We start from the raw sequence: 23,451 nt of genomic DNA on the forward strand, positions 1-23,451 counted from the left end.
GGAGAGTAGCATGGACTGAGTGGTGAGGAAGGTTATTTGTAGGGATGTAGAGGAAGCAATGAAAGGCTATGGCCACAGTTTGGATATGAAATGAGTGTGAAGATTATAACGAGGTTGTGAGCCTGACTGGCAGGGAAGATAGTGGAGTTGTCTATAGTGGTGGAGATGGGGCTTTTGGATCTGAGATGTTCCAAAGAACTGAAGATCTAATAATAAAAAAAAACAAAACACCACTTAATTTACATTCTATGAAATATTTCACATATTAAAAAGTGCTTTGACTTCCATTTCATTTATTACTATCCATAAAAAATAAACTTATGATTTATTTTCTCATACAATTCATTTAAAGTTAGGTATGGGAATATATGAGAGATGGTTTGGTAATGGAATAGAGTCTTTCACCTCTCAGATACTTGTTCCAATCTAGCTCAGGTCAGTCTGGCTGTTTGATAACCTGTGTGAAATGAGCTGGTGACCACCATCCTCGTGGAGTGGGGGGGAGGAACATGTTACAAAACCAGTATTACCTACTGACACCCTTGGGAAACAGACAAACTATTAGCAACTGACATGAGAGCCATTCTCTCCACCTGTACACATTTTAAAGCTGTACATGATTAGCAACAAGTTTGTCCATTTAAAAACTTACTAGAATCAACACTGAAAAATACTGAAATAGAAACTTTTATTTAAGTCAGCAAGTAACAACAGGATACACATTACATTATTCAGTCGCTATTTGTGGGTGCCCTTCTGAAACAGTGTATTAACTACTTAATTGTCAGGAGTTGCTTTAGCAGAATAATCAATAAGATTTTTATCAGGGGTCTCATAGTGATACCAGGGCCCATCTCCCCTCTCTCTCATTAGTCGACGTGCCTCCAATTCCTTCAGCCTATAAGAAATGGAAAATGAAAGTCAAATTCAGCATGTAATTTATCATCTTCCATGGGCCACACTAAACACTGATATCAAAGGAGTCATCGCCTCTTACATCAGCATTTCATTTGGTCCTATATATTCTACGACGACCATGGGAACAAGACTACAAATATGAAGATTTATCCATGGTCTTAAATATTCCATCATTGTGTTTCATTATATTTACTTGGTTTTTCAGTAAACTAGCTGAAGAAATAATAAAATAATAATAATAAAAATAAAAAACCTGATGAGATTTCTAAACATAGACAGTAATCTCCTTCATAATCATGAACTGAAAACTTTACCAGATACCTTCCAGTCAGAAATAACCAGGAAAGATGAAGGTGAGAGGGGCTCCACCAAGAAAGTCTAGGAGCAACATTCCAAGAAGCTTAGCACCTCCTCTGTTAGTGCTCAGTTTACCCAAGCAACAGCAGCATGAGACTAACATGATACTGGACAATGTCACTGGTGCCCATGGTTTTCTGGACAGCAGCAACAAACCAGACCAAATCTACAAGCATTAGCAGAGGCACAGCAATTGTCCGTCTCCTGACTCAGGAAGATAAAACTGCATTGGTTTATACTTGGTTTGTGTTTGAAGAGTTATCATTACAATTATTTTTTTTTTAAACTTAAGTTACATTCTGTAGAAATGGATGGTTTAGAACCAATATTTGCCAGGAAAAGCTTCTCACTCACAAAGGGCCAGAGGATTTTTCAAGCCCTGATCAGATGTCCAATCGAAGAGAAAAATTCGACTATTGTATCATAATTGAAATGGTTTAGTACAGTACATATTGGCTTTTAAAAGCTTCAGCAAACCCATCCTATCTTTACCTTAGGTCAGCTTTTTTAGCTTCACTATCAACTATGGCCAACATTTTTTCATATTCCTTTTCAGGAGAGTCAAGGAGATAACGAGCAATCCACCTAGTTATAGGATGCTGGAAGAGATGAAAATAAGACTATTAGATTATTCATATAAATTTCCACGCAAGAAACCCCCACAAATAATAATGACAGGGAAATTTGACCACACTTTTAAATATTCTTTCTAGTCCCATTTACCATGATAACGTGTAATTAAAAATTATGTTAAGCTCTATACCCCTAATTCTGCAAACGCTTATGTACTTAACTTCACTATCATGAGTACCACTAATTTAAACAGGATTACTCACAGTTAATACAGTTTAGCACATGAGTAAATGTTTGCAGAATGGGGGCCTATCAAAAAAAGTTACCCATTTGCCATTTTTGACATTATCCAAGATAACACACAATAGAATAGGTTGTTGTGGAATAAAAAAAAAGAGGACAGTTAAAATGAGGGAAAATCTGTGTTTCATATTTTAAGAACAAAGACAGACAATTGCTGAAATAGAGTTAATCAAAAACTGCTACCATAATCTCCATAAAATGGACTCCAAACCTATCACTGTAAAGATTCAGTAATCTTTATACTAAGTGCTGCTTGCACATGGAAACTTTTGTCTAATCTTTCAAACCCCGTGCAAACTGAACTAGTCAGATAGAGGTCTGTGTATTGCTATGTACAATCATTAGCCAGTTAAAAACAAAAATAAAAATATAGCTACATCAAAAAATCAGTGACAATTGTAAAGTAACATCTCATGAGCCACTAGGGCTGAGATTCTCAGCTTTCTGATGGCATAAAAAAAATCTTTGTTTTTAACTCTGAAAAGTTGTGAGATATTGGACTTTGATTCACTGCTGACAAATACTATAAAATAGGGCTGTCAAGTGATTAAAAAAATTAATCATGATTAATCGTGAGATTAAAAAAATAATAGCGATTAACTGCAGTTTTAATCGCACTGTTAATAATAGAATATCAGATTTATTTAAATATTTGTGGGCGTTTTCTACATTTTCAAATATATTGATTTCAGTTACAATACAGAATACAAAGTGTACAGTGCTCACTTTTTTATTACAAATATTTGCACTGTAAAACAGATGAAATAGTATTTCAATTTACCTCATACAAATACTGTAGTGCAATTTCTTTATCATGAAAGTTTAACTTACAAATGCAGAATTACAGGCATTATTATTATTATTTTGATAATAACTACACTCAAAAATAAAACAATGTAAAACTTTATAGCCTACAAGTCCACTCAGTCCTTGCCGAGGATAGGGAAAGATTTTACCTCAGCATTTTAGCATTCAGTAGGGGAGTGCAGTTGTTGTGCAGGAGGCTTTTTTTCCTGCTGCTGCTAGGTTAGCCTGTATCATGTGTCTCCTTTAGCAGCATCTTGGCTTACTGAAGGGGTAAGATTTTTTTTATCTCAGAAAGTCAGTATTGTGGAGATGGGAGGGGTGTGAGTTGTGCAGGAGAAGGGTGAATTCTTGATGCTGCTCCTGTTGGGTTGGGTTTTTGAGCTTGCCAGGCTTGCTCCCTGTCCAAACAGGAAGAGAGTTTCATCTTAGAAATCTGCATTCATTGTTGGAGGAGGATGGGTGATGGGGGGGAGGAGGGGAGAGAAGCAATAACTTGTGCAGGAGGAGGTTCTGGGAGGACAGGGAGTGACGATGTGGGGGGGGGGGGGGGGGAGCAAGCAATGACTTGTGCAGGAGGAGGGGGTGTCTTGCTACTGCTTCTGGAACGGTGGTTTCTGGTACTGGGCTCACCAGGCTCACCTCTTTTTACTGAGCGAGGTGGGCTCCCTTCAGCTGAGTGAGCCCTTGTTTGCAAGAGAGGGTGTATTTTACCACAGGGACTCGGCATGCAACATGGGAGGAGAGGCTAGTGCAGGGAGGCTGAGCTCAGCAGGCCCCGTTCTCTATGGGGTACCCTGCAGAGTGAGGTGCCATCTCGGAGCAATGGGGCATGGCACAGGGGGGAGGGTGTCGGTCTCCAGAGCAAGGGGCCAGCTGGGGGCATTGGGGCACAGCATGGGGAAAAAGCGGGGGGAGAGGGGATCGGTCCCTGAAGCGAGGGGCCAGCTGGAGGCAATGGAGCACAGTGTGTGGGGGAGGTTGGTCCCTGGAGTGAAGGGCTTGCTAGAGGCATTGGGACACAGTGTATGGAGGGGCAGGCTCATCTCCGGAGCAAGGGGCCAGCTGGGAGCACTGGGGCACGGCAGGATCAGGATCCCTATCTCTCCACTGGAGCCGGGATGGGAGCCACTTCCTATCCTCTCCTCTTCCCCCCGCCCCCCCGGGAGGCGGATTGGCGTTACTGTGCCTGACCGGACACTGTCAGGTCCCTTCACAGCTGATGCCTCCCTCCCCAACCAGATGTATGCGATTAATGCCATTTAAAAAATTTATGCATTAATTTTGTTTTCAGTTAATAACAGGTATTCACTGCGACTGACAGTCCTACTATAAAAGTATGAATTTCCTGCTATTCATTGAAAGGCATTCAGATGGGATAAACAATGTAATTTTAAAGTGTAGTATCTCAAGACCTGGAGCTCAGGGGAATGTTTAAAAAAACAAAACAAAAAAACAAAAACAAAAAAAACTAACCCCGATGGACTGGTGACCAGAAAAGAGATTTAGATCTTGACTTGGTAAGAGTGCTTTTGTTATTTACGGATTTTATGTTCACAACTTCACGTACAGTGCTCTTACTATTTACCCAGCTATGTACATTACAGGTCAGTTGCATCTGCTACTGTTAGAATATCAAAAACAAAGATCTAATAAAATAACATGTATTTAATTTGAAAACTGTATATTTGCATGAAGATCCAATCACATAAAGTAGCAGATATCCTCATTAATATATCCAACACATTTTAAATATTTTCCTCCCAAGATTGATGTATGATGAGGAGGAGTGTACTGGAAATGCCATATCCCTTTCATAGTTTTGTACTCACTTTGTAATATTCCCAGTGCTCTGGAACATAACCTTCCGGAATCTCTGCAAGTTCAGCTTCACCTGACAAGAGAAAATGGAGGGATGTTCAATACTATTGACATTTTAGAAACACACTTTCCTTTCCTTATACAAATAAAGACCAATTAAAGAGCATTTCACAAAGTATTTAAAGAGACACTATCAATTTGATTCTATTTGGTTTCAATAAAGTGAGCTGGAACAGTCTGGAAGTAGTTTCAGATACTATACCTGCTTCTGAGTCCTCCCGCCAATTCTGTCCTACAGATACACATGCCTATATTTTAACCCACACAACAAAAAGAAATGACTGACTATACAGAGGAAAGAGTGAAACTGACTGTACCCAAAGTGCTATCACAAGGTAAACAAGCTTGAAAAAAAATTAAATACATTTTTCTCTGATCTTTCAATTAACGCAGTCTGAGGTTAATTACATTGTAGGGTTAAAAGAAAAGTCAGGAAGAATTTTGATTTTAAATTGGCAGTGTCCTGTTAAATGTATATTCTGTACACTTATCTTGGAATATGCACAAGTTATACGTTTAAATCCAGACAGAAAACATTATCCTCTTCATTATATGTGCAGCTCTGCTGTGCACATACATAAACATCACTGATGCAAATCTGATTTCTACAAGAATATCAAATGGAGAATAGACACACGTATAACTGCTGATCAATTCTCCGAAGCTTCCCTACATTTTATAGAACAGCTAGAGAAGGAAGAGATGTTAGGTCAGCTACTGGATTCTCCCCTTCAGTATATTTTTACATAACATGACTAACGCTACGTTTCAGTCATGGGTATTTTTAGTAAAAGTCATGGACAGGTCACAGCCAGTAAACAAAAATTCACGGCCTGGAACCCCTGCTGGTGCTGGGGAGCAGGGGGTTGGCAGGGCTGGCAAGCTCCCTACCCGGCTCCCCGAAAGCAGCCAGCATGTCCTTGCAGCTCCTAGGGAGAGGGAAGGCCAGGGGGGTTTCCGCACGGACTGCCCCCATCACGAGCACCGGCTCTGCAGCTCCCATTGGCCAGGAACCACAGCCAATGGGAGCTGTGAGGGTGGTGCCTGCAGGCAGGGGCAGCACGCAGAGCCCCCGGCCCCTCCACCTAGGAACTGCAGGGACATGCTGGCTGCACCCCAATACCCTGCCCCAGCCCTAGCCCTGAGCCACCTCCCACACCCAAACTACTGCTGCTGCGGGGAAGACGGGGAGAGAGAGAGGGCGCAGTGGCCAGAGACTGCCCCAGCAGAGGCTGGTGTGGCTGGCTCAGGGGCTGCCAGAGCCAACTGCACCAGCCGCTGCAGAAGTCACTGAGGTCACAGAAAAAAATCACAGAATCCGTGATTTCCATGACAGACATGCAGCCTTAAACCATGACCCATAGTTACCAAGCCAGTTTTAGAGATAAGGGTCTTCCAAGCAATCCTTTGAAGAAATTCAATTTACTATCTGACCTATTTCATTTTCTTTATCCAACTTTAACAATGTAGCTTAGTTAAACATCACAGAAGTGCTTACCAATGAAGATGTTGACATACGTTATAAGTACTGCTATTGGTATCCCAGGCAATAATATATAGAATCTCTATTTAGCAGGGGGAGAGAAAAAGACACCAGATCAGTCTGACAGAAAAATAAACCACTTCTTCTGCAAATCTCAGTTACTCTTACAATTATCTCTCCTGTATTAGAACACCAAAATCTGAACTTCCACAATAGTTCTTCTGTATAACATCAAATATGATTTATTATTGCAACTGGAATACTAGTGTTTCCAGCTAAGGATCTCAAAGCATTTCAGAAAACAGTAAACATGCCTCAAAACCCAGGTGATACATGTATTAATCCCATCTTTACAACATAGCAAATTGAGCCACAGAGAAAATAAGTGACTTGACAACGTTATAAATTTGAATCAGTTTCAGAGTTGGGAATGCAACATATAAATTCTCCACCCCAGTCTCTTGTTCTAACTACTAGGCAATACTGTTGCTAGGTAAAACAATATTACTCAAAACCTGGAGCTGATTAACTATAATGAAGCACTAAAAACTACCTTTGACTGAACTTGAGTCAAAATGCAATTTTTAAAAAACCCATTGCAAGCTGAGAATCAATATTTTATATAAAATCTGTTAAAAAGATACAATGATCAGTGATTGCAGGGCATAAGTGAGGTCATATAGACCCCTGCCCTCACTCCATGGAGTCCCACCTGACTGACTATTTCCCCCACATACTGGATCTGATCCTTTCATTGACTTAAACGGGCTTTGGATCAGGGCTACAGAGCCTAAATCTCCGGTGTGGGTGGACTGGATGGAAGGAGGTACACTTATTATGGGGTAGTAATGGGGGGCTCCTGGACTGGGAGAAGTTTTACAAGACTTAAAACAGCCAAGAGCTAAAATATTACTAAACCTGGAAAACAGATGACAGTTAAAATTAAAAAAGACAACAGGAAAGGATTTAAAGCAGTAACAATAAAAAAGTAGCAGTTAACTAACAATAGCTTAAAAGGGGGCAATTGAAGATAGTTAATTTACATACACTACACATACAATTTAAAAAAGAAAAAAGGTCACTAACATAACAGATGTCAATCACCATCCTGACTACTTGGCTGGTATGACATATCCCTTTGCCCCATCTGTCTTTCTCTTTATAAATGGCAAGTTCTTCATGATAGGGACTAGGAAATCTTGTTTGTGTGGCTAGTGCCTGATATGTTTGGGATGCTACTGCATTGTAAATAATAGGAATGAGTGTATTAATGCCTTAAACACAGTCCATCATTTACAAATTCTTTAAGTTACATTAAGAGTTGCAACAACAAAAAATTAACTTACCAGCAAGCTCAGAAATCGTTTATCATAGAAATCTGTTGGCGTGATGACAAACATTCTTTTCCCATGGCTTCCATGTCGTACTGGAGCTGCAAAATTAAACCAGGGTATTATTTAGTCCTTTTCCTATCTGCAGTGATTATGTACAGGAGAAGCTCTGCAATGCAGGCAAAAAAAAAGTACTAAAACATTCAGTAAGGGGTGGGTAACTGCAGGCTAGTAAGGGTATTTATTGTTTTGCCTAGGACAGCAGGACTCCTACAGCTAACCCCAATTGCATGCTACAGAAGTGGTGGTATTCCAAGATAAAACTCTCTCTATGGAGCAAGTCATAGAGGGAAAATAGATGAGTTGAAGAAAATTTCATTTGCACAAGAATCTTCCATATAAAAATCTCTACAGTAAGTTCACACACTAGCATGCTACTAGGTTTTGGCTGGTAAATTTTTGGCAAAATTTTGACCCCCAAGGTCAATTGTGGAACAGGAGTGGAGGTGACATACTGACTCTTAAGTGGACACCTGTGCCTATGACTACAAGCTCTCTCAGTTTGGCACTGCATTATGAACAGAAATGAAATCAGCAGGTAGACGCAAGGACTAAGATACTGAAAAGGAAGTTTATATATCTGGCTGTACTACACTTTAAGTGTGGGGGCCTGCTGGACATTTAGGCTCCAACCTTGCCACTAGCTCAGCATGAGCAGATCTCTGCACCAGCAAAGAATCCCAGCGGGTTCAATGTGGCTCAGTGCAAGGACGTTCTCATCCATTAACCACTGGACACTCACAGAAATACCAGGTTCGCTATCCCCAAGAGGACAGTTTGACTTAACTGAAAGTCAGCTCCTATATAACATCTTAGCACTGAGATATATTTACAGTGAAAACAATCATAAGTTTATTATCAAAGGCTAAGATTTAAGCGATAGCAAGTAAAGACAATGGAAACAGAAAAGTTACATATAAAACAAAATCATAACACACTTTAGAGATTACACTTAATTTAACAGGCTACCCTCCTGTCTAAAGCAGTCTATTCGCAACCAAAGCCTTCTTTCAGCATCTCCAACCAACAAGGCTGGGATCCCTCTTTCATAAATGCCAAAAGCAGTGCCCTTTTCCTTCCTCGGTGAAGGATTTTTCTGCCTTCTACTCACAGTCCCAAATTTCACTGTCTTTGCACATGGCCAGGCTAAGCCTTATGGCTTGTTTTCTTTTCTTGTATGCACCTTTCCTATTGATTCCATATGTAAACAGAGCTTTTATTGTTTTGCTTTACAGTGCTTAATCTACATGGCCAACAGAGAGACACGTAAAAAGAAAAGGAATACTTGTGGCACCTTAGAGACTAACCAATTTATTTGAGCATTCTCTTTGAGCCTCTAAGGTGCCACAAGTACTCCTTTTCTTTTTGTGAATACAGACTAACACGGCTGCTACTCTGAAAAGAGAGACATGTGAATCCCAATCAATGTCCTTTGTCTGACCCAAAACCTGTTTGTCAGCATTGCCTTGGACAGACCTTAAAACATTTTCATTACACATACGTAACCTTTTATGTAGTGTTTGTACATTTCACAATGATATTAATGATCAGCATGATCCTGGCTTTCATTTAAAGCCTCACATGAAAGTCTTCATAGACAAATACTATGAAAGCAGTGTATTAGGTGCAGTGAGTTTATCAGGCCTGATAGGAGTGGAACCCTTTGCCAGCTGGTACCCATGGGCCTGGGTCTCACAGTCAGTCACACAACTCGAGTGGCAGAATCAGGAATAAAACCCAGGTCCTCCAGACTGATGGTCTAACCACTAGAAAGAGGAACCCCCCTCCCTACTGAGGAAACCCCACTCTCTCCTCACAGGCCCCCCTCGCCCCTCCTCAAAGGAGACCCCACCACCATCAGAGGGATCCCCCCTCTCTAGAGGAGCCCCTCTTCCTACAGTATCCTCTTCTCCAGAGGAAACCCAATTACCCAACCCCCCGCGCTCCCCGCAGACACACCGGTCCCCAGAGCCCCCACCCCGCTCCCCAAGGTCACCCCACTACAGAGGACACCGAGCTCCCCCCGCCCGGGGGCTCCATACCGATGATGCCGGAGGACACGACATTTCTGCCCAGCAAGGAGGCGCGTCCCCCGCCTGCCGCCCTTAACAGGACCTTGCGAGTCCCCAGAGCGGCCGCGGCCCGGAGCAGGAGGCTCATGGCGGCCATGTGTGAAACTGGCAAGGGGCGGGGCCGCTGGCCATTTACCCCCAATGAGATCGAAGCCGTGGCGCCACCATCTTGGAATCGGGCACGTTGTCCTGTAATTGTACCCGTAAAGCCCTCTCCTTCCGGTCTCGCAGCCGGAAGTGGCCTGTGGCGCAAGGCATTGTGGGCATCATGGCAGCTACCCTTTGCCGGCGCTTCTTCAGCGCTTTGAGGGTCTCGGGAGTGTTACAGGCCCCGCCAGCTATCTGCTTTCCCGGGTAGGGGCCCGTTGAGCGGGGTAACTGGTTCCCGTGGGGCGGGGAGGTGAGCTGGCCTGGGAAGGGGGTGTGGAGCATGTGGTGACCCCCGGCCGTGGCAGGGGGGCTGCGTTGGGCGGGCGTTTTGGGTTGTTGAGTTGGGGGGCCCTGGGGTTGGCCCGGTCCGCGCACTGTCTGAGGGCCGGGGGCGGTAGTGGCCGTTGAACAGCTGAGGAAAAGGGGCCGTTGGCCTTTGGTAGGCTGACGGGCCTGTTGGGCCAAAGTGTGTTCATTGGAAATAGAAAAGGAGGACTTGTGGCACCTTACAGACGAACAAATTTATTTGAGCATAAGCTTTCACGAGCTACAGCTCACTTCCTCGGATGCATCCAATGGAAAATACAGTAGGGGGATTTTATATACACAGAGAACATGAAACAATGGGTGTTACCATACACACTGTAAGGAGAGTGATCAGGTAAGGTGAGCTATTTACCAGCAGGAGAGAAAAAAAAACCTTTTGTAGTGATAATCAAGGTGGGTCATTTCCAGCAGTTGACAAGAACATCTGAGGAACAGTGAGGTGAGGGGGGGAGGGGAATAAACAAGGGGAAATAGTTTTAGTTTGTGTAATGACACATCCACTCCCAGTCTTTATTCAAGCCTCAGTTAATGGTGTCCAGTTTGCAAATTAATTCCAATTCAGCAATCTCTCGTTGGAGTCTGTTTTTGAAGTTTTTTTTGTTGAAGAATTGCGACTTTTATGTCTGTAATCGAGTGATCAGACAGATTGAAGTGTTCTCTGACTGGTTTTTGAATGTTATAATTCTTGACGTCTGATTTGTGTCCATTTATTCTTTTATGTAGAGACTGTCCAGTTTGGCCAATGTACATGGCAGAGGGGCATTGCTGGCACATGATGGCATGTATCACATTGGTAGATGTGCAGGTGAATGAGCCTCTTATGATGTGGCTGATGTGATTAGGCCCTATGATGGTGTCCCCTGAATAGATATGTGGACACAGTTGGCAACGGGCTTTGTTGCAAGGATGCGTTCCTGGGTTAGTGTTTTTGTTGTGTGGTGTGAGGTTGCTGGTGAGTATTTGCTTCAGGTTTGGGGGCTGTCTGTAGACAAGGACTGGCCTGTCTCCCAAGATCTGTGAGAGTGATGGGTTGTCCTTCAGGATAGGTTTAGATCCTTGATGATGCGCTGGAGAGGTTTTAGTTGGGGGCTGAAGGTGACAGCTAGTGGCGTTCTGTTATTTTCTTTGTTGGGCCTGTCCTGTAGTAGGTAACTTCTGGGTACTCTTCTGGCTCTGTCAATCTGTTTCTTCACTTCAGCAGGTGGGTATTGTAGTTGTAAGAACGCTTGATAGAGATCTTGTAGGTGTTTGTCTCTGGCTGAGGGGTTGGAGCAAATTCGGTTGTATCATAGAGCTGGGCTGTAGACAATGGATCGTGTGGTGTGGTCTGGATGAAAGCTGGAGGCACGTAGGTAAGTATAGCGGTCAGTAGGTTTCCGGTATAGGGTGGTGTTTATGTGACCATCGCTTATTAGCACCGTAGTGTCCAGGAAGTGGATCTCGTGTGGACTGGTCCAGGCTGAGGTTGATGGTGGGATGCAAATTGTTGAAATCACGGTGGAATTCCTCAAGGACTTCTTTTCCATGCGTCCATATGATGAAGATGTCATCAATGTCGTGCAAGTAGCATAGGGGCATTAGGGGACGGGAGCTGAGGAAGCATTGTTCTAAGTCAGCCATAAAAATGTTGGCATACTGTGGGGCCATGCGGGTAACCATAGCAGTGCCGCTGATTTGAAGGTATACATTGTCCCCAAATGTGAAATAGTTATGGGTGAGGACAAAGTCACAAAGTTCAGCCACCAGGTTTGCTGTGACATTATCGGGGATACTGTTCCTGACGGCTTGTAGTCCGTCTTTGTGTGGAATGTTGGTGTAGAGGGCTTCCGCATCCATAGTGGCTAGGAAGTTGTTTTCAGGAAGATCACGGATGGATTGTAGTTTCCTCAGGAAGTCAGTGGTGTCTCGAAGATAGCTAGGAGTGCTGGTAGCATAGGGCCTGAGGAGGGAGTCTATATAGCCAGACAATCCTGCTGTCAGGGTGCCAATGCCTGAGATGATGGGGCGTCCAGGATTTCCAGGTTTATGGATCTTGGGTAGCAGATAGAATACCCCTGTTTGAGGTTCTAGGGGTGTGTCTGTGCGGATTTACTGTTGTGCTTTTTCAGGGAGTTCCTTGGCCAGATGGTGTAGTTTCTTTTGGTAACCCTCAGTGGGATCAGAGGGTAATGGCTTGTAGAATGTGGTGTTGGAGAGCTGCCTAGCAGCCTCTTGTTCATATTCTGACCTATTCATGATAACATCCGATGAAGTGAGCAGTAGCTCACGAAAGCTTATGCTCAAATAAATTTTTTAGTCTCTAAGGTGCCAAAAGTACTCCTTTTCTTTTTGTGGATACAGACTAACGCGGCTGCTACTCTGAAACTGTTCATTGGAAACAGCTATGCTTTGTGGCAGACCTAGGGCCATTCTGATGTAGCCTGCCAGCAATGTTCTGCACGCAGAGCCTGCAGTGAATGGGATTATGGCCCTTACAATGGGGTAAGCCTAGCAGCCCTAGGGCAGTTCATTCCCCAAAATCCAGCCCAAAACAGTGGTGCCCCAGATTGATGCTGGATATTGTGCTTTGGCCTCTCTGAAATGAATTGGCAACTAGAATCCAGCCCTAATGGACCGCCTCTAAAAACCACTGTCAAAATAACAGCAAAATCTTCAGTCTATTTGTTTGCAAAGAGCTTTACTATATTCTGTTCAGGTCCTTACGGTACCTATCCCCATAATATTTCAACATCTAGTTTATCAGCTATGTAATGAAGGAATAGTTTCACCAAGTGCTAATGAAATTCATTCTCCTCCTGGGGACAATCAGGCGTGAAACTGCCATTGGGAAAAGTCCTCCTCTTGAATAATAATTTATACAGTCTTTAATATACACATGCAGCAAGCAAGACTATGTATGCATTCATTCTTTTGGATAATTTGTCCCTCTCTTTAGAAGGATGAAGCTCTGACTAAACCCAGATTGGTACTTAGTGAGATTTCACAATAATTAATATCTGAGAAACATTCATCTGTTTCTCAAAACAATGTATTGAAATTTCACATTTAGATTTTAGTACAGCTGGTTGTAATGGAATCCGAGTTATGCTACAGAAAACTGTGGAATGTGTCTCAGCTGTACCTTGTCAGAAGGGATTACGTTAATTTTTTGACCCGCACTTACTTCCATCCCACACAAAATAGGTGTTCTCTTTATTATTGTAAACTGACATCAGAAATAACAAATCTTGAAAATTGACATTATATTAACAAAAAAATACAGGCTAAAGAAATTAATCTGCCAATATATGGGACTCCCTGATTTGCTATTGATGTCTGCTAATTTGGGGTTTTGCAGCCCAGTGCACATTTGGGCATGTAAATTAAAAGCTTGCATTTCAAGATAATGAAGTTTGTAACAAACATTTTCTCCATGCTAGTAGCCAGAGGCATTACTTTATTGTTCAGCCGATAAAATCAGAAAGGTCTAGTTTCTTTACTACAGTTGCTGCTGAGAAAGCCAACAAGAGTGCCAGCTGTGATGGAACTTGCTCACTAGAACTAGACATATTACCAACTCATTTCACAAAGACCCTAAATTGATATTCAGGGGCATTATCAAATTTAGTCACTACGAGAAGGATAACTTGATAGTCTAAACCAGTGGTTCTCAAACATTTCTTTTGTGGACCACTTGAAAATTGCTGAGGGTCTTGGCGGACCACTTAAGGAGCTTTCCAAACATTGTTTGTACCACTAGCTAACTATTGTAAAGCACTTTGGATAAAAATACTATATAAAAAAAACCTTAATAATTGTTTTTTTGTTCTATAAATAAAAGCACACAACTCATATTTTAATATCAGTAGTCTTACCTTTCTAATGTGATGGATGTGCCCTCTCTCCCCCGCTGCAGCAGGCCCTGAGCTGGGGCTGGAAAGCAGGGGGTCTCTCCCTCTTTCCCCTGCGGCGGCAGCGCCCGAGCTGGGGCTGAAAAGGAGGGCCGTCTTTCCCTGGCAGCTGCAGCTCTGGAGCTGGGGAGAGTCGCCTCTTTCTCTGGCCGCTGCAGCCCTGCACATCCCAAATTCCTCCCCACCCCCTTTTCTCACCCCACTGCCCCCTCTCACATGTGTGTCTTCTCCAGGGTCCAGGCACCTAATTAGTGGAGCCATGCTTGCGCGGCTCCAGTAATTAGGTGGGTGGCCCTTCATTCTCTAAGGTGCGCACCTTAGAGGGAACTATCCGCAGACCACCTGAATGGAGCTCGCAGACCACAGCTTGAGAACCTCTGGTCTAAACATTAGGTTTGCAGTAGCTATACTCCCTTGAAAAATAGGTTCTTGACAGAGTTTGAAGTAGTTATTTCCAGGTAATATTAGAGTTTCCACAGGTGATACCTTAAAGACAGAAGCTCCATGTCGATGTTAAAGGTCCTTCAGCATTTTTTGTAATAACGGCGTCTTCCTGCACATAATATTAGTGTTATGAAACACAGTACTTGCTTTGTTTCTGCATGTCATTCTTGTTTTTTGTAAATGCTGTTTTTACCAGTTATTTATTATTTGTTTCGTAGTAGTGCCTAGAAGTCTCAACCATGATCCGGGCCTCTTTGTGCTCAGTACTACTCAAATGCGTAAGAGACAATCCCTTGCTCAGGAAGCTTATAAACAAATGAGAACAAGACACACACAGACTGAGAGGGGAAATGAAAATAGAGATGATGTGTCTGACATTGACAGAGCCAGGAACTGACCCATGTCTTTTGACTCTCTCTCCATTGGACCCTGCAGCCTCCAGTGTTGGAGAACCTGCAAACAGAAAACTTGTTACAATCAGAATAGGAAGGTGTCCATGAGAATGGAAAGGAGGGCAAAGTTCGTATTTAGCAGATTTCTTTCTTTTTCCTAATCAAATGTATATTTTTCTTTACCTTTGTTGCAGATTAACCTTGAATCTGCTCCATAAGAACACTACTAAAGTAGAGCCCATCTATCAGTGTAAGTTTCTCCATACTACTTTATCACGGAAAGGACTGGAGGAGTTTTTTGATGACCCAAAAAACTGGGGAGAAACTGTAGTTAAATCTGGTGAGTTATTTTTAACCTTTTGGGTTTGGTGTCTTTGATATACTTCTGCTATTAAAAATATGCAAATTAATATGCAGGATTTTAGAAGGTATTTGATGGCAATATGTCATGCCACTACTTGTATACTCATTTGCTTTTTCTATTTTAATTCTGTGTTAATACAAGTGGAACATTTATTATGCAGAGCAGAGACAAAATGTCTAAGCCCTGTAGCCCAGCATATAGTCTTCAACCATGTTGTCATGTGACGTGAGATCACAGAAAGGGTTGCACTTCTAACTCTGAACAAGGAACTTTATTCGAATAAGGAAAACAGTAATATCCCTAAAGCTACTTTTGTCTCTCTCTCTCTCTGCTTCTGCCTACAACTTTCCCTAGCTCTGAATGCCTGCTACAGGTATTAGGGAACAGTACAGTTTCTTTCACATTTGAGCATGGTCTTGTTTTCTAAGCAAGGTTGGGTCTGGTCAGTATTTCAATGTCATCTACAAGGAAAAAGCTGCAAAAATTGGTGTTTGTAATTTGACATTCTTTCCAGGGAATCAACGTGGTGTGCAGGTGGAAATATTTTTTTAGAAAATGGATCATTTTTAGATTAAATCACTGTTTTTTGTTGCTGTTGTTTTTACAGGGGATGAGTGGCATGCAAAACATCTAAGAAACAAGAGTAATGAAGATTTGCACAAACTTTGGTAAGTGTTTTAGTGCAGTGTTTCCTATCCTTTTGGGGCAGTTGTGCCAGTTTTCATATAAAAGACATGGCTGTATTAGCCAGTGAACTCAGTTTTCCACTCAGTTGTGCACACTCTAACCTGCACTGGGGTTCTAATTCTGGTTAGAGTATGTACAGTGTATTGCAGGTAGAAGTGGTGAATTAGGCTCCAGTGCAGAAGAGTCCAACGTGGCCCATCAGGTTAAGGATGTTTTTTAAAAGGTTTATATAAAAATGTGTGGTCTCATGGACAGAGGATGGGTCTAGGGGTTAAGACACAGGGGGTTCTAATTCCTGCCTTTGCCACTGACTTTGTGAGCTTGGGATAAATGACTTTAGTCCTGTGTCCCTCAGTTTCTCCAACTGTAAAAACAGGAAATGATGGTGTTTACCCATCCTTTGTAAAGTGCTGTGAAATCACAGAGGAAAAAGCCCTGCTAAAAGTAAATCAGATGGTTAGCATTGCAAGATCTTTAGCAATACAACTTAAGTAACATAGGCAAGGAATTTAGAAAAACAAAACAAAAAAACCCAGACTTTTTAACTTGACGTTGGAGCCCAGAGTACCAGACACAAAATCGTGTAATCCCAGCGGTTGAGAATCACTATTTAAGTGAATAATTTAAAGCATGTTAGCACTAAAACTTAACTCTAATTTCTGACCGTATTGTACTGTTATGTTCTTTGATCCAGGTATGTCCTACTGAAAGAGAAAAATATGCTTTTAACTTTAGAGCAAGAAGCAAAGCGACAGAGTTTACCTATGCCAAGTCCGGAACGATTAGAAAAGGTAACTTTTTCATATAAGCTAAAAACATCACTGCAGGTAAACTTTTTGTGTGAAAGATGCAATGTTTGCAAACCTGTAAAAGACAGTTCCCAGAATTATGTTCCTGATTCATTTTGCTTAGGGTAGCAATGTAAAAGTTAACTTGTTCCAAAGCCTTTCTCACCTCCTATACCTCCTAATTGTCAAGGTGGTTAAGCACTGGAATAAATTGCCTAGGGATGTTGTGGAATCTCCATCATTGGAGGTTTTTAAGAGCAGGCTAGACAAGCGCCTGTCAAGGATGGTCTAGATAATACTTAGTCCTGCCATGAGGGCAGGGGACTGGACTAGATGACCTCTCGAGGTTCCTTCCACTCCTATGAGTCTATGTTAAAACATATTCATATTAAATCACCTCTTTCATTCCACTGAAACTGATTTCACAGTCATTTCTGGTATCTTTTCCTGGCCCAAGTTGCAGCCCACCCATATTCTTATTCTTGAACTTTCTGCCTTCAACTCCTTCGTTTTCTATCTTCCCTGGGCTTCTATGAACCTGTGACCTCTTGGTTCTTTTCTCATTTCTCTCACTCTTTCAGTGTCTCCTTCTCTAACATTTGCCTTCAGTTTTCTGACCTTGTTTGCCTACACATTTCTCTCCCTACCTTAACTTTACAGACTTCATCTACTCACACGTGAATCATGGTAACAAGGTTTCTAGCTGGAAAAGTGTTGAGAAGCTTCTGGTCAAATGTTATAGTTTGGCCATTGCTGCTCTCTGATCATCTAATAGGAACCGAGTCTCTAACCAGACCCCAAGTTGCCAACCAGCTTGACAAACCATTTCCATGAACTCTGTCAGAAATGCAGATAAAATCTGCATATTTTCAGTTTTCCACAACCTACCAGCATCAACTCATTGTCTGGATTGAGCCTTAGCCAGCTGGCACCTAAACTAAAAGTTCCTCAGTTTAAGCACAGATCAGAAGCCAACATTGTGGCTTCAGTGTCATGTTGAAATGGTTATTCTGTTTTCAGGTGGAAAAGTCTATGGGAAGAATAGACTTAGTTATTAAAGAAAGAGAAGTTGCTCTGCGGCTGTTACAAACAGGCCACGAAAACCCACGACCTGGCGAGTGGAGAAATGACTTCTTAGGACGCACCTACTGGTATGGGAAAGAGGATTACTGTTCTATATGTGCAGAGCTGTAGGAGGTATCAGTACTATCAAAAACAGAAACATCTTACAGAAAAAGAGTCAGATAACATGTCTATTGTGGAAAAAGCATCTTTTTAACCTTATCAAGAACAAGCAATATTTACTAAACAACATTAATACCTTTGGGGATGTGTTTCATCACTGGCAACTTTGCTAAGCCGTTAGCTGGGGTGGTGGTAACCACTCTCTCGCAATTCCATGGATAAATCACGGGATAAACAGCAAACAGAGCTTAGTCTCATTTATATTCCAAGTTTTACAGTATTGGGGGTCCTGGTTACAATATGGTAATCCCCTGACGTGGCTGAAATATGGTTCAGTCTTGCTGTGCCGATGAGTTAAAAGTGTTTCCAAGTTATGCTATAGACCTGGACTTTTCTCAGCTGCATTGCAAGACTACTGTATTAAGTAGGGTTGCCAATTTTGTATTATTTAAAAAACGGACACTCCAGCAGGAGCGTTGGAACCTCCCGTGCCCCTTGTTCGCTCCTCTTCCCCCGTTGCTTGCTCCGCCTCCCACCTCTTGTCCGGGTCAGGAGGGACTTTTCTGCAGAGCCAGGGCTGGGAGCTGCAGCCACCTGACACAGGTAGGAGGCATCCGTGGCTGAGTAGGACGCCTCCCCCGCCCTTTGTAACCAGAAACCGTAAAGTCCCCTTTTTTGACCAGACTTTTCAGTTGAAAACTGGACCTGGCCAATGGCCACCCTCGTGTTCAGGGGCAACTATGTAACCTAGTCTTCCAAAAACTATAGGACTTGCAGTGTAGGTGGGACTACATGTAGATGGATTCGGGATCTCCTATCATTGTTAACAGGTATTTTAAATTGTTGTTTGTAAACTCTGTAAATTAAAGTAGACTATATCCAATAAACTCCAGTAAACTTAGATTCAGGGTGAAATCCTGGCCCTATCAAAGTCAATGGCAAAATTCCCACTAACTTTAACACGGCCAGGATTTTACCTTCAGTGTAATAGCATTTTGAGAAAGTTTCTGTATTCTGCACTGGAGTGACAGGAGTTTGAGGAGATAGAGAAAGAACCTCCCTCCGCCTTCTTTGAGTTATAATTTTTGGTTGCACACCCCTGCCCCCAAACTCAGATAGCTGGGTGGCATGCTGAGGTGAGTCAGGGGGTGGAGGTGGTGCTCTCTCCCCGGGCCCTGCTGTGCAGAGCTGGCCCCCTAAAATGGAAGTCAAACTAGGCTTATGGAGGGCCACCGGCACCCCATGGAGCAGGAGCCTAGTGCCCCAGCTCCCCCACGCCCGGCGGCTGAAGTCTGGAGCCTTGAGACACCCCCTGCCACTGTGGAGCTTTTCTAGCAGGTTGCGGGGGGCCTCAAAGAAAAAGGTTGAGAACCCCTGGACTAGACAACAGTACCTACCCACTTGAACAAAAAAGAGCAGCTTTGTTACAATCCATTAACTGAGATGCAGCAATCTAAATGCTGGATAATACTGTAATCAATTTGTATGTCATTGGCAGGTACAATTCCAAAGAGTGGCCAATACCTTGGTACCTAAACAAAAAATACAACAGGAGGAAATTCTTCTACTTGCCACATGTGAAACATTTCATCAGGTAATTTGAAATGGAAAGGAAAATTCTCTGACCCTGTTTGTTGTGTACTAGTCTAGGTCTTCCAACCTTGTAAAGGACAGTCTTATTGCTTTTTCTAGTTTGTGGATTGTTTTTTTCCTTTACAGGGTGGGGAAGAGGTGACACTGAACAAAAACTGTTAAAGATCCTGATTCTGCAAGCACTTAGGCATGTGCTTAATTTTAGGCATGTGAGTAGTCCCCTTGAAACCAATGGGATTACTTATCTGTTTAAAGCTAAGCTCGTCTGTAAGAGGTCCCAGTTCTGTGAACACAGTCATTAAGTCACGTTCCTAGTGTATAATTGGTTCTGGGTACAGCTGAATAACTGTTGGAGATGACATGATGTCTTATACTGTATCCCAGCTTCTTTGAAGTTGTCACCATTTATCTTCTGGGTCTGACTTTGCTTAAAGAAATTTTGGCTGGTAATATTTTACAGAGCACTTTTAATCCCAGAAGACTTTTACCAATAATATGAATGAATCCCTTCCAGGTGTGTAGCACACTAACTGTGTGAAGGTAAAATCTGAGCCATGTATACCAGGCCATATCTTTATTCTTTTGAAAGTGCCCTGGCTCTTTAATATACACAGAGCAGAGATAAGACCAATTTCAAAGACCGCCCACATAGCATACTACATGGAACTCAAGCTTACTTCTCTCGGAAAGATGAAGGAATGAGTCAACCCTGCCTGCATTCTAATTTATAGTTTCATGCAGTGTTAGAATTCCAAAGATGATGATTTGCACAAAGCACCCGCCCTACATTTGGTGCTATGCATATTAATTATGATAAAACGCTTAAGACCATTCCTCTAGTCTAATAAATTTAGTCTGGCCATAGCTTATATAACTCTGAATCTGATTGCTTCTAAATGTTGTACAGCTTCTTTCATACAAACTAAGTTGTATGGTATTTTGGTTGATTTCAGTGGTACTCTTCCCATCTCAGCCTGCCATGCTGACCCAGAATTGTATATAATATTCTGAATGTTATCTTATTTATTATTATCTGCCTAACAGTTCCACAACACCAGCTGCTTAATTATGGTCAGCATCTCTGGTAAAATCCTGAGATCATTTGCCTTTTTACTGCTGCCAGATATTATGCAGATGGTTCTGATGCGTAATCACTCCTATGTCACACACTCATCTGTAATTAGGATGGTTTGCATGTAGATTACAAAATGTTTTTTCCTTGTTATACTTCTGCAGATTGAGCTGCATGGGCTACTTAGCCATTTATAAGCCTCATCTATCCGTCATTCTGAATTATAGCTTGCTCTACTCCTTTCTGATCCCATTTTCTGTCAAATTTATCCACCTGCAAAATTGTTCTGTACTCCAAAGTTATTTTATGTGCAAAGCAACCAAGGTTTTTTCTCCTATGAACACCCCCCACACTTGTTACCTCTAGGATTCAGAGTGGAGGAAAAAACTGTGCTACTGTACCCACGATTGCTGACTATTTCTGCTAACAGCAGTGAAAGTTAATACTGTTATTGCTCTCGCTAATGTAACCAGTGGCCTCTTTCTGACCATGTATTATGAGGGCTTGATCCATCCTATTTTTCTGCTCCTTTTGCCACTGTCACCCAACCCCTCCTCCTCACTTCTCTCCTCTATGCTTTCTTGACTAGTTCTTTAGCAGCTCGCTTGGTGGCTTCATCTCCTCTCCTTTTCACTCTTACATTACTCCAGAGTTCCATTCTTGGTCCCTTCTCTTCTCCCTCAACCTTATGCCATCTTCATCCCAATCTCTGCCCCTCTAGTCAAGCTTGCAACTATCTGACAAACTCAGGATGGCAAAGACTGAACTTCCTCTGCACCATTTCTTTTTCATGGTCAATTCTTTGGTCCTTCCCAAGCACCAGCCTATCAACCTCAGTTTCACTGGACTTCTAACTCTCTTGCATTCAGGCTAATACTAAATCCTTTCACTTCCTATACAGCATTCTGTCTTGATGACCCTATCCATTCTCCATACCTTGATAATCCTCCAGTCTGGACTTTCCTAGTATCCATCTAAACATGCTCTAGTCTAGTCACTAGAAAAGATCTCATATTGCACACTACCACAAAGCAACTTAACCCAGTTCCTGCTTATTATTTTGACCTGGGACTATATCTCTACTGGCAACCTCTTTTCCTAAAACAACTTTTAACTCCTTTCACTGTTGCTACTTCATCTTGAACTGTTAATCTGTTGTATTTACAGTATCAAGCGCTTGTTTGAAATCAGTTATGTCCACTGTTTCATTATTAAATACCATGTAGGGAATGTACTCCAGTTACTGAAAACCACTGTCAGGAACTAGTATGTTTCCTGGTTTAGAGGGGTGATTAACTGGAGAAACATCTTCTCTGCAGCTTCTGTAAACTAAAAACAACTTCAGGTATTTTCCCCTGGGAGCCTGTTTTCTCCTTTTATTTTTCATTGCTGCTCTCTTAATTTGTTCACTTCAGACATTTATACTTCATACATATACCATGCATCTTATATTACTGTAAAGCATTCGATACAATTTGCATGAAATATACTTTTCATGTTGGAGCTATGGCAGAACTGCCCTTTCCCTGTGACTAGCAGGGGAAAAGCATGAATAAAAGGTGAGTTCATAAGACTTGGAGCAGTGGGGACCTGGCCTAGCTCATTATTGCTAATATAAAGTAGGGGCCTTTTCTCCTCTTTATTTCCAGCTTCTACCCATCATAGCAACTGTTATCAGTATTGGCCGGGCCCAGGTCTTGAAGCCAGCACAAGCCTCTGATATAAATTCTTGATATTGATTGCTGAACTTGAGTCTCCAAGTGAACTCTTGTTAATGGAAGCTAGCTTACCCAGTTAAATTAATTGCCCAGTTTGAAAGTTATGAAAGTCTTAGGAAATTCAATAAAGTGATACAAAAAAATCTTCAAAATTTAGGCATAAGTGATATGACTGGGAGAAATGTGTTGGACTATAATGAAATTTAACAATTAATGCTTATTTTTCTTCATTACAGACTCAGAATAGAACAACACTTGAAAAAACAAGCAAGGATGAAAAGCTTAGAAAAAAAGAAACAGCTCCTTTTACAAAAGAAATTCCCTCACCTTGCTGCACAATCACAGAATTAATATCAAGCTGGAAGAGTGATGCAAGTAATAGTTTTACTGCAGTAGTCTTAAGATGCTACATGTGCCTGGCAGGTAGTGTGAACATTTTCAGTGGGCAGCAGATAAAGAACAGGGCTGCCTGTGAGGGTTTTTTGTTCTTTGATTTTTTTTTTCCCTGCCCAAATAAAGCTCCTCAACCTGAAAAATAAAATTCATATCTGGGTTGTGAGACCTTCAGAGCGAAACAATATAAACTTGTGCTGAGTCATTTAACTGATTTCTGGAAAAGTAATATTTTATCAAACAGGTGATGAAAATTAATGCTTTGATATTGTGTCATTTACTATAAAGCTGACCTGTATGCTTAACAGTAAAAAAGCATATGCAAGACAGATTGCAATCAAGGCAGTTGTAGACATGTGTCTGCTTTAGCTTTTAATGAAGGTCTTCTCTCCCTTTATTTTTGCACTTAACACTTAATGTAGCATATTATACAAGCTATAGCAGCTGTCCAATGCACTCGACTGTCCTATTTAAGTACAACAAAACAAATGCATTAGGCAGAAAATTACAGTAAAATCAAGTAGGTTAGGAAAGGAATAAAAAGCTCAAGAGCAACATTCTACAGAAAGTAATGATAAGTTTGAGAAGTTCTCTATCAAATTAATTTTAAATCTGGCTTGATAACTGTGTCCAAGTTTCCTTAGTAAGGAGGGAGTAGCTTGAGGA

The 23,451-nt window shown here is 41.9% G+C and overlaps 2 protein-coding genes across 4 annotated transcripts; one reads left to right on the forward strand and one right to left on the reverse strand.

The window, feature by feature from the left end:
- Positions 1–671: 671 nt before the first annotated feature.
- NDUFB5 (NADH:ubiquinone oxidoreductase subunit B5) lies at positions 672–9,963 on the reverse strand. The gene is made up of 6 exons (XM_007056977.4): positions 9,753–9,963; positions 7,666–7,751; positions 6,335–6,401; positions 4,788–4,849; positions 1,768–1,874; positions 672–898 (listed from the first exon to the last, which is right to left on the reverse strand). Exons 1-6 carry the CDS (start codon positions 9,877–9,879, stop codon positions 778–780), a joined length of 570 nt encoding a protein of 189 aa, XP_007057039.2. The 5' UTR covers positions 9,880–9,963; the 3' UTR covers positions 672–777.
- MRPL47 (mitochondrial ribosomal protein L47) lies at positions 9,946–22,972 on the forward strand. 3 transcript variants are annotated; one of them, XM_037908651.2, is made up of 7 exons: positions 9,946–10,136; positions 15,180–15,325; positions 15,957–16,017; positions 16,731–16,827; positions 17,845–17,975; positions 19,508–19,603; positions 22,629–22,972. In XM_037908651.2, the coding sequence occupies exons 1-7, from the start codon at positions 10,051–10,053 to the stop codon at positions 22,741–22,743; spliced, it is 732 nt and encodes a 243-aa protein (XP_037764579.1). In that variant the 5' UTR covers positions 9,946–10,050; the 3' UTR covers positions 22,744–22,972. The 3 variants fall into 3 exon arrangements, with proteins under 3 accessions (XP_037764579.1, XP_037764580.1, XP_043377928.1); XM_037908652.2 differs by having other exon boundaries at positions 10,052–10,182; XM_043521993.1 differs by lacking the exon at positions 9,946–10,136 and adding an exon at positions 12,709–12,740.
- Positions 22,973–23,451: the final 479 nt, after the last annotated feature.

Source organism: Chelonia mydas, chromosome 9, assembly GCF_015237465.2.
Source record: "Chelonia mydas isolate rCheMyd1 chromosome 9, rCheMyd1.pri.v2, whole genome shotgun sequence".
Classification (NCBI taxonomy): Eukaryota; Metazoa; Chordata; order Testudines; family Cheloniidae; genus Chelonia; species Chelonia mydas.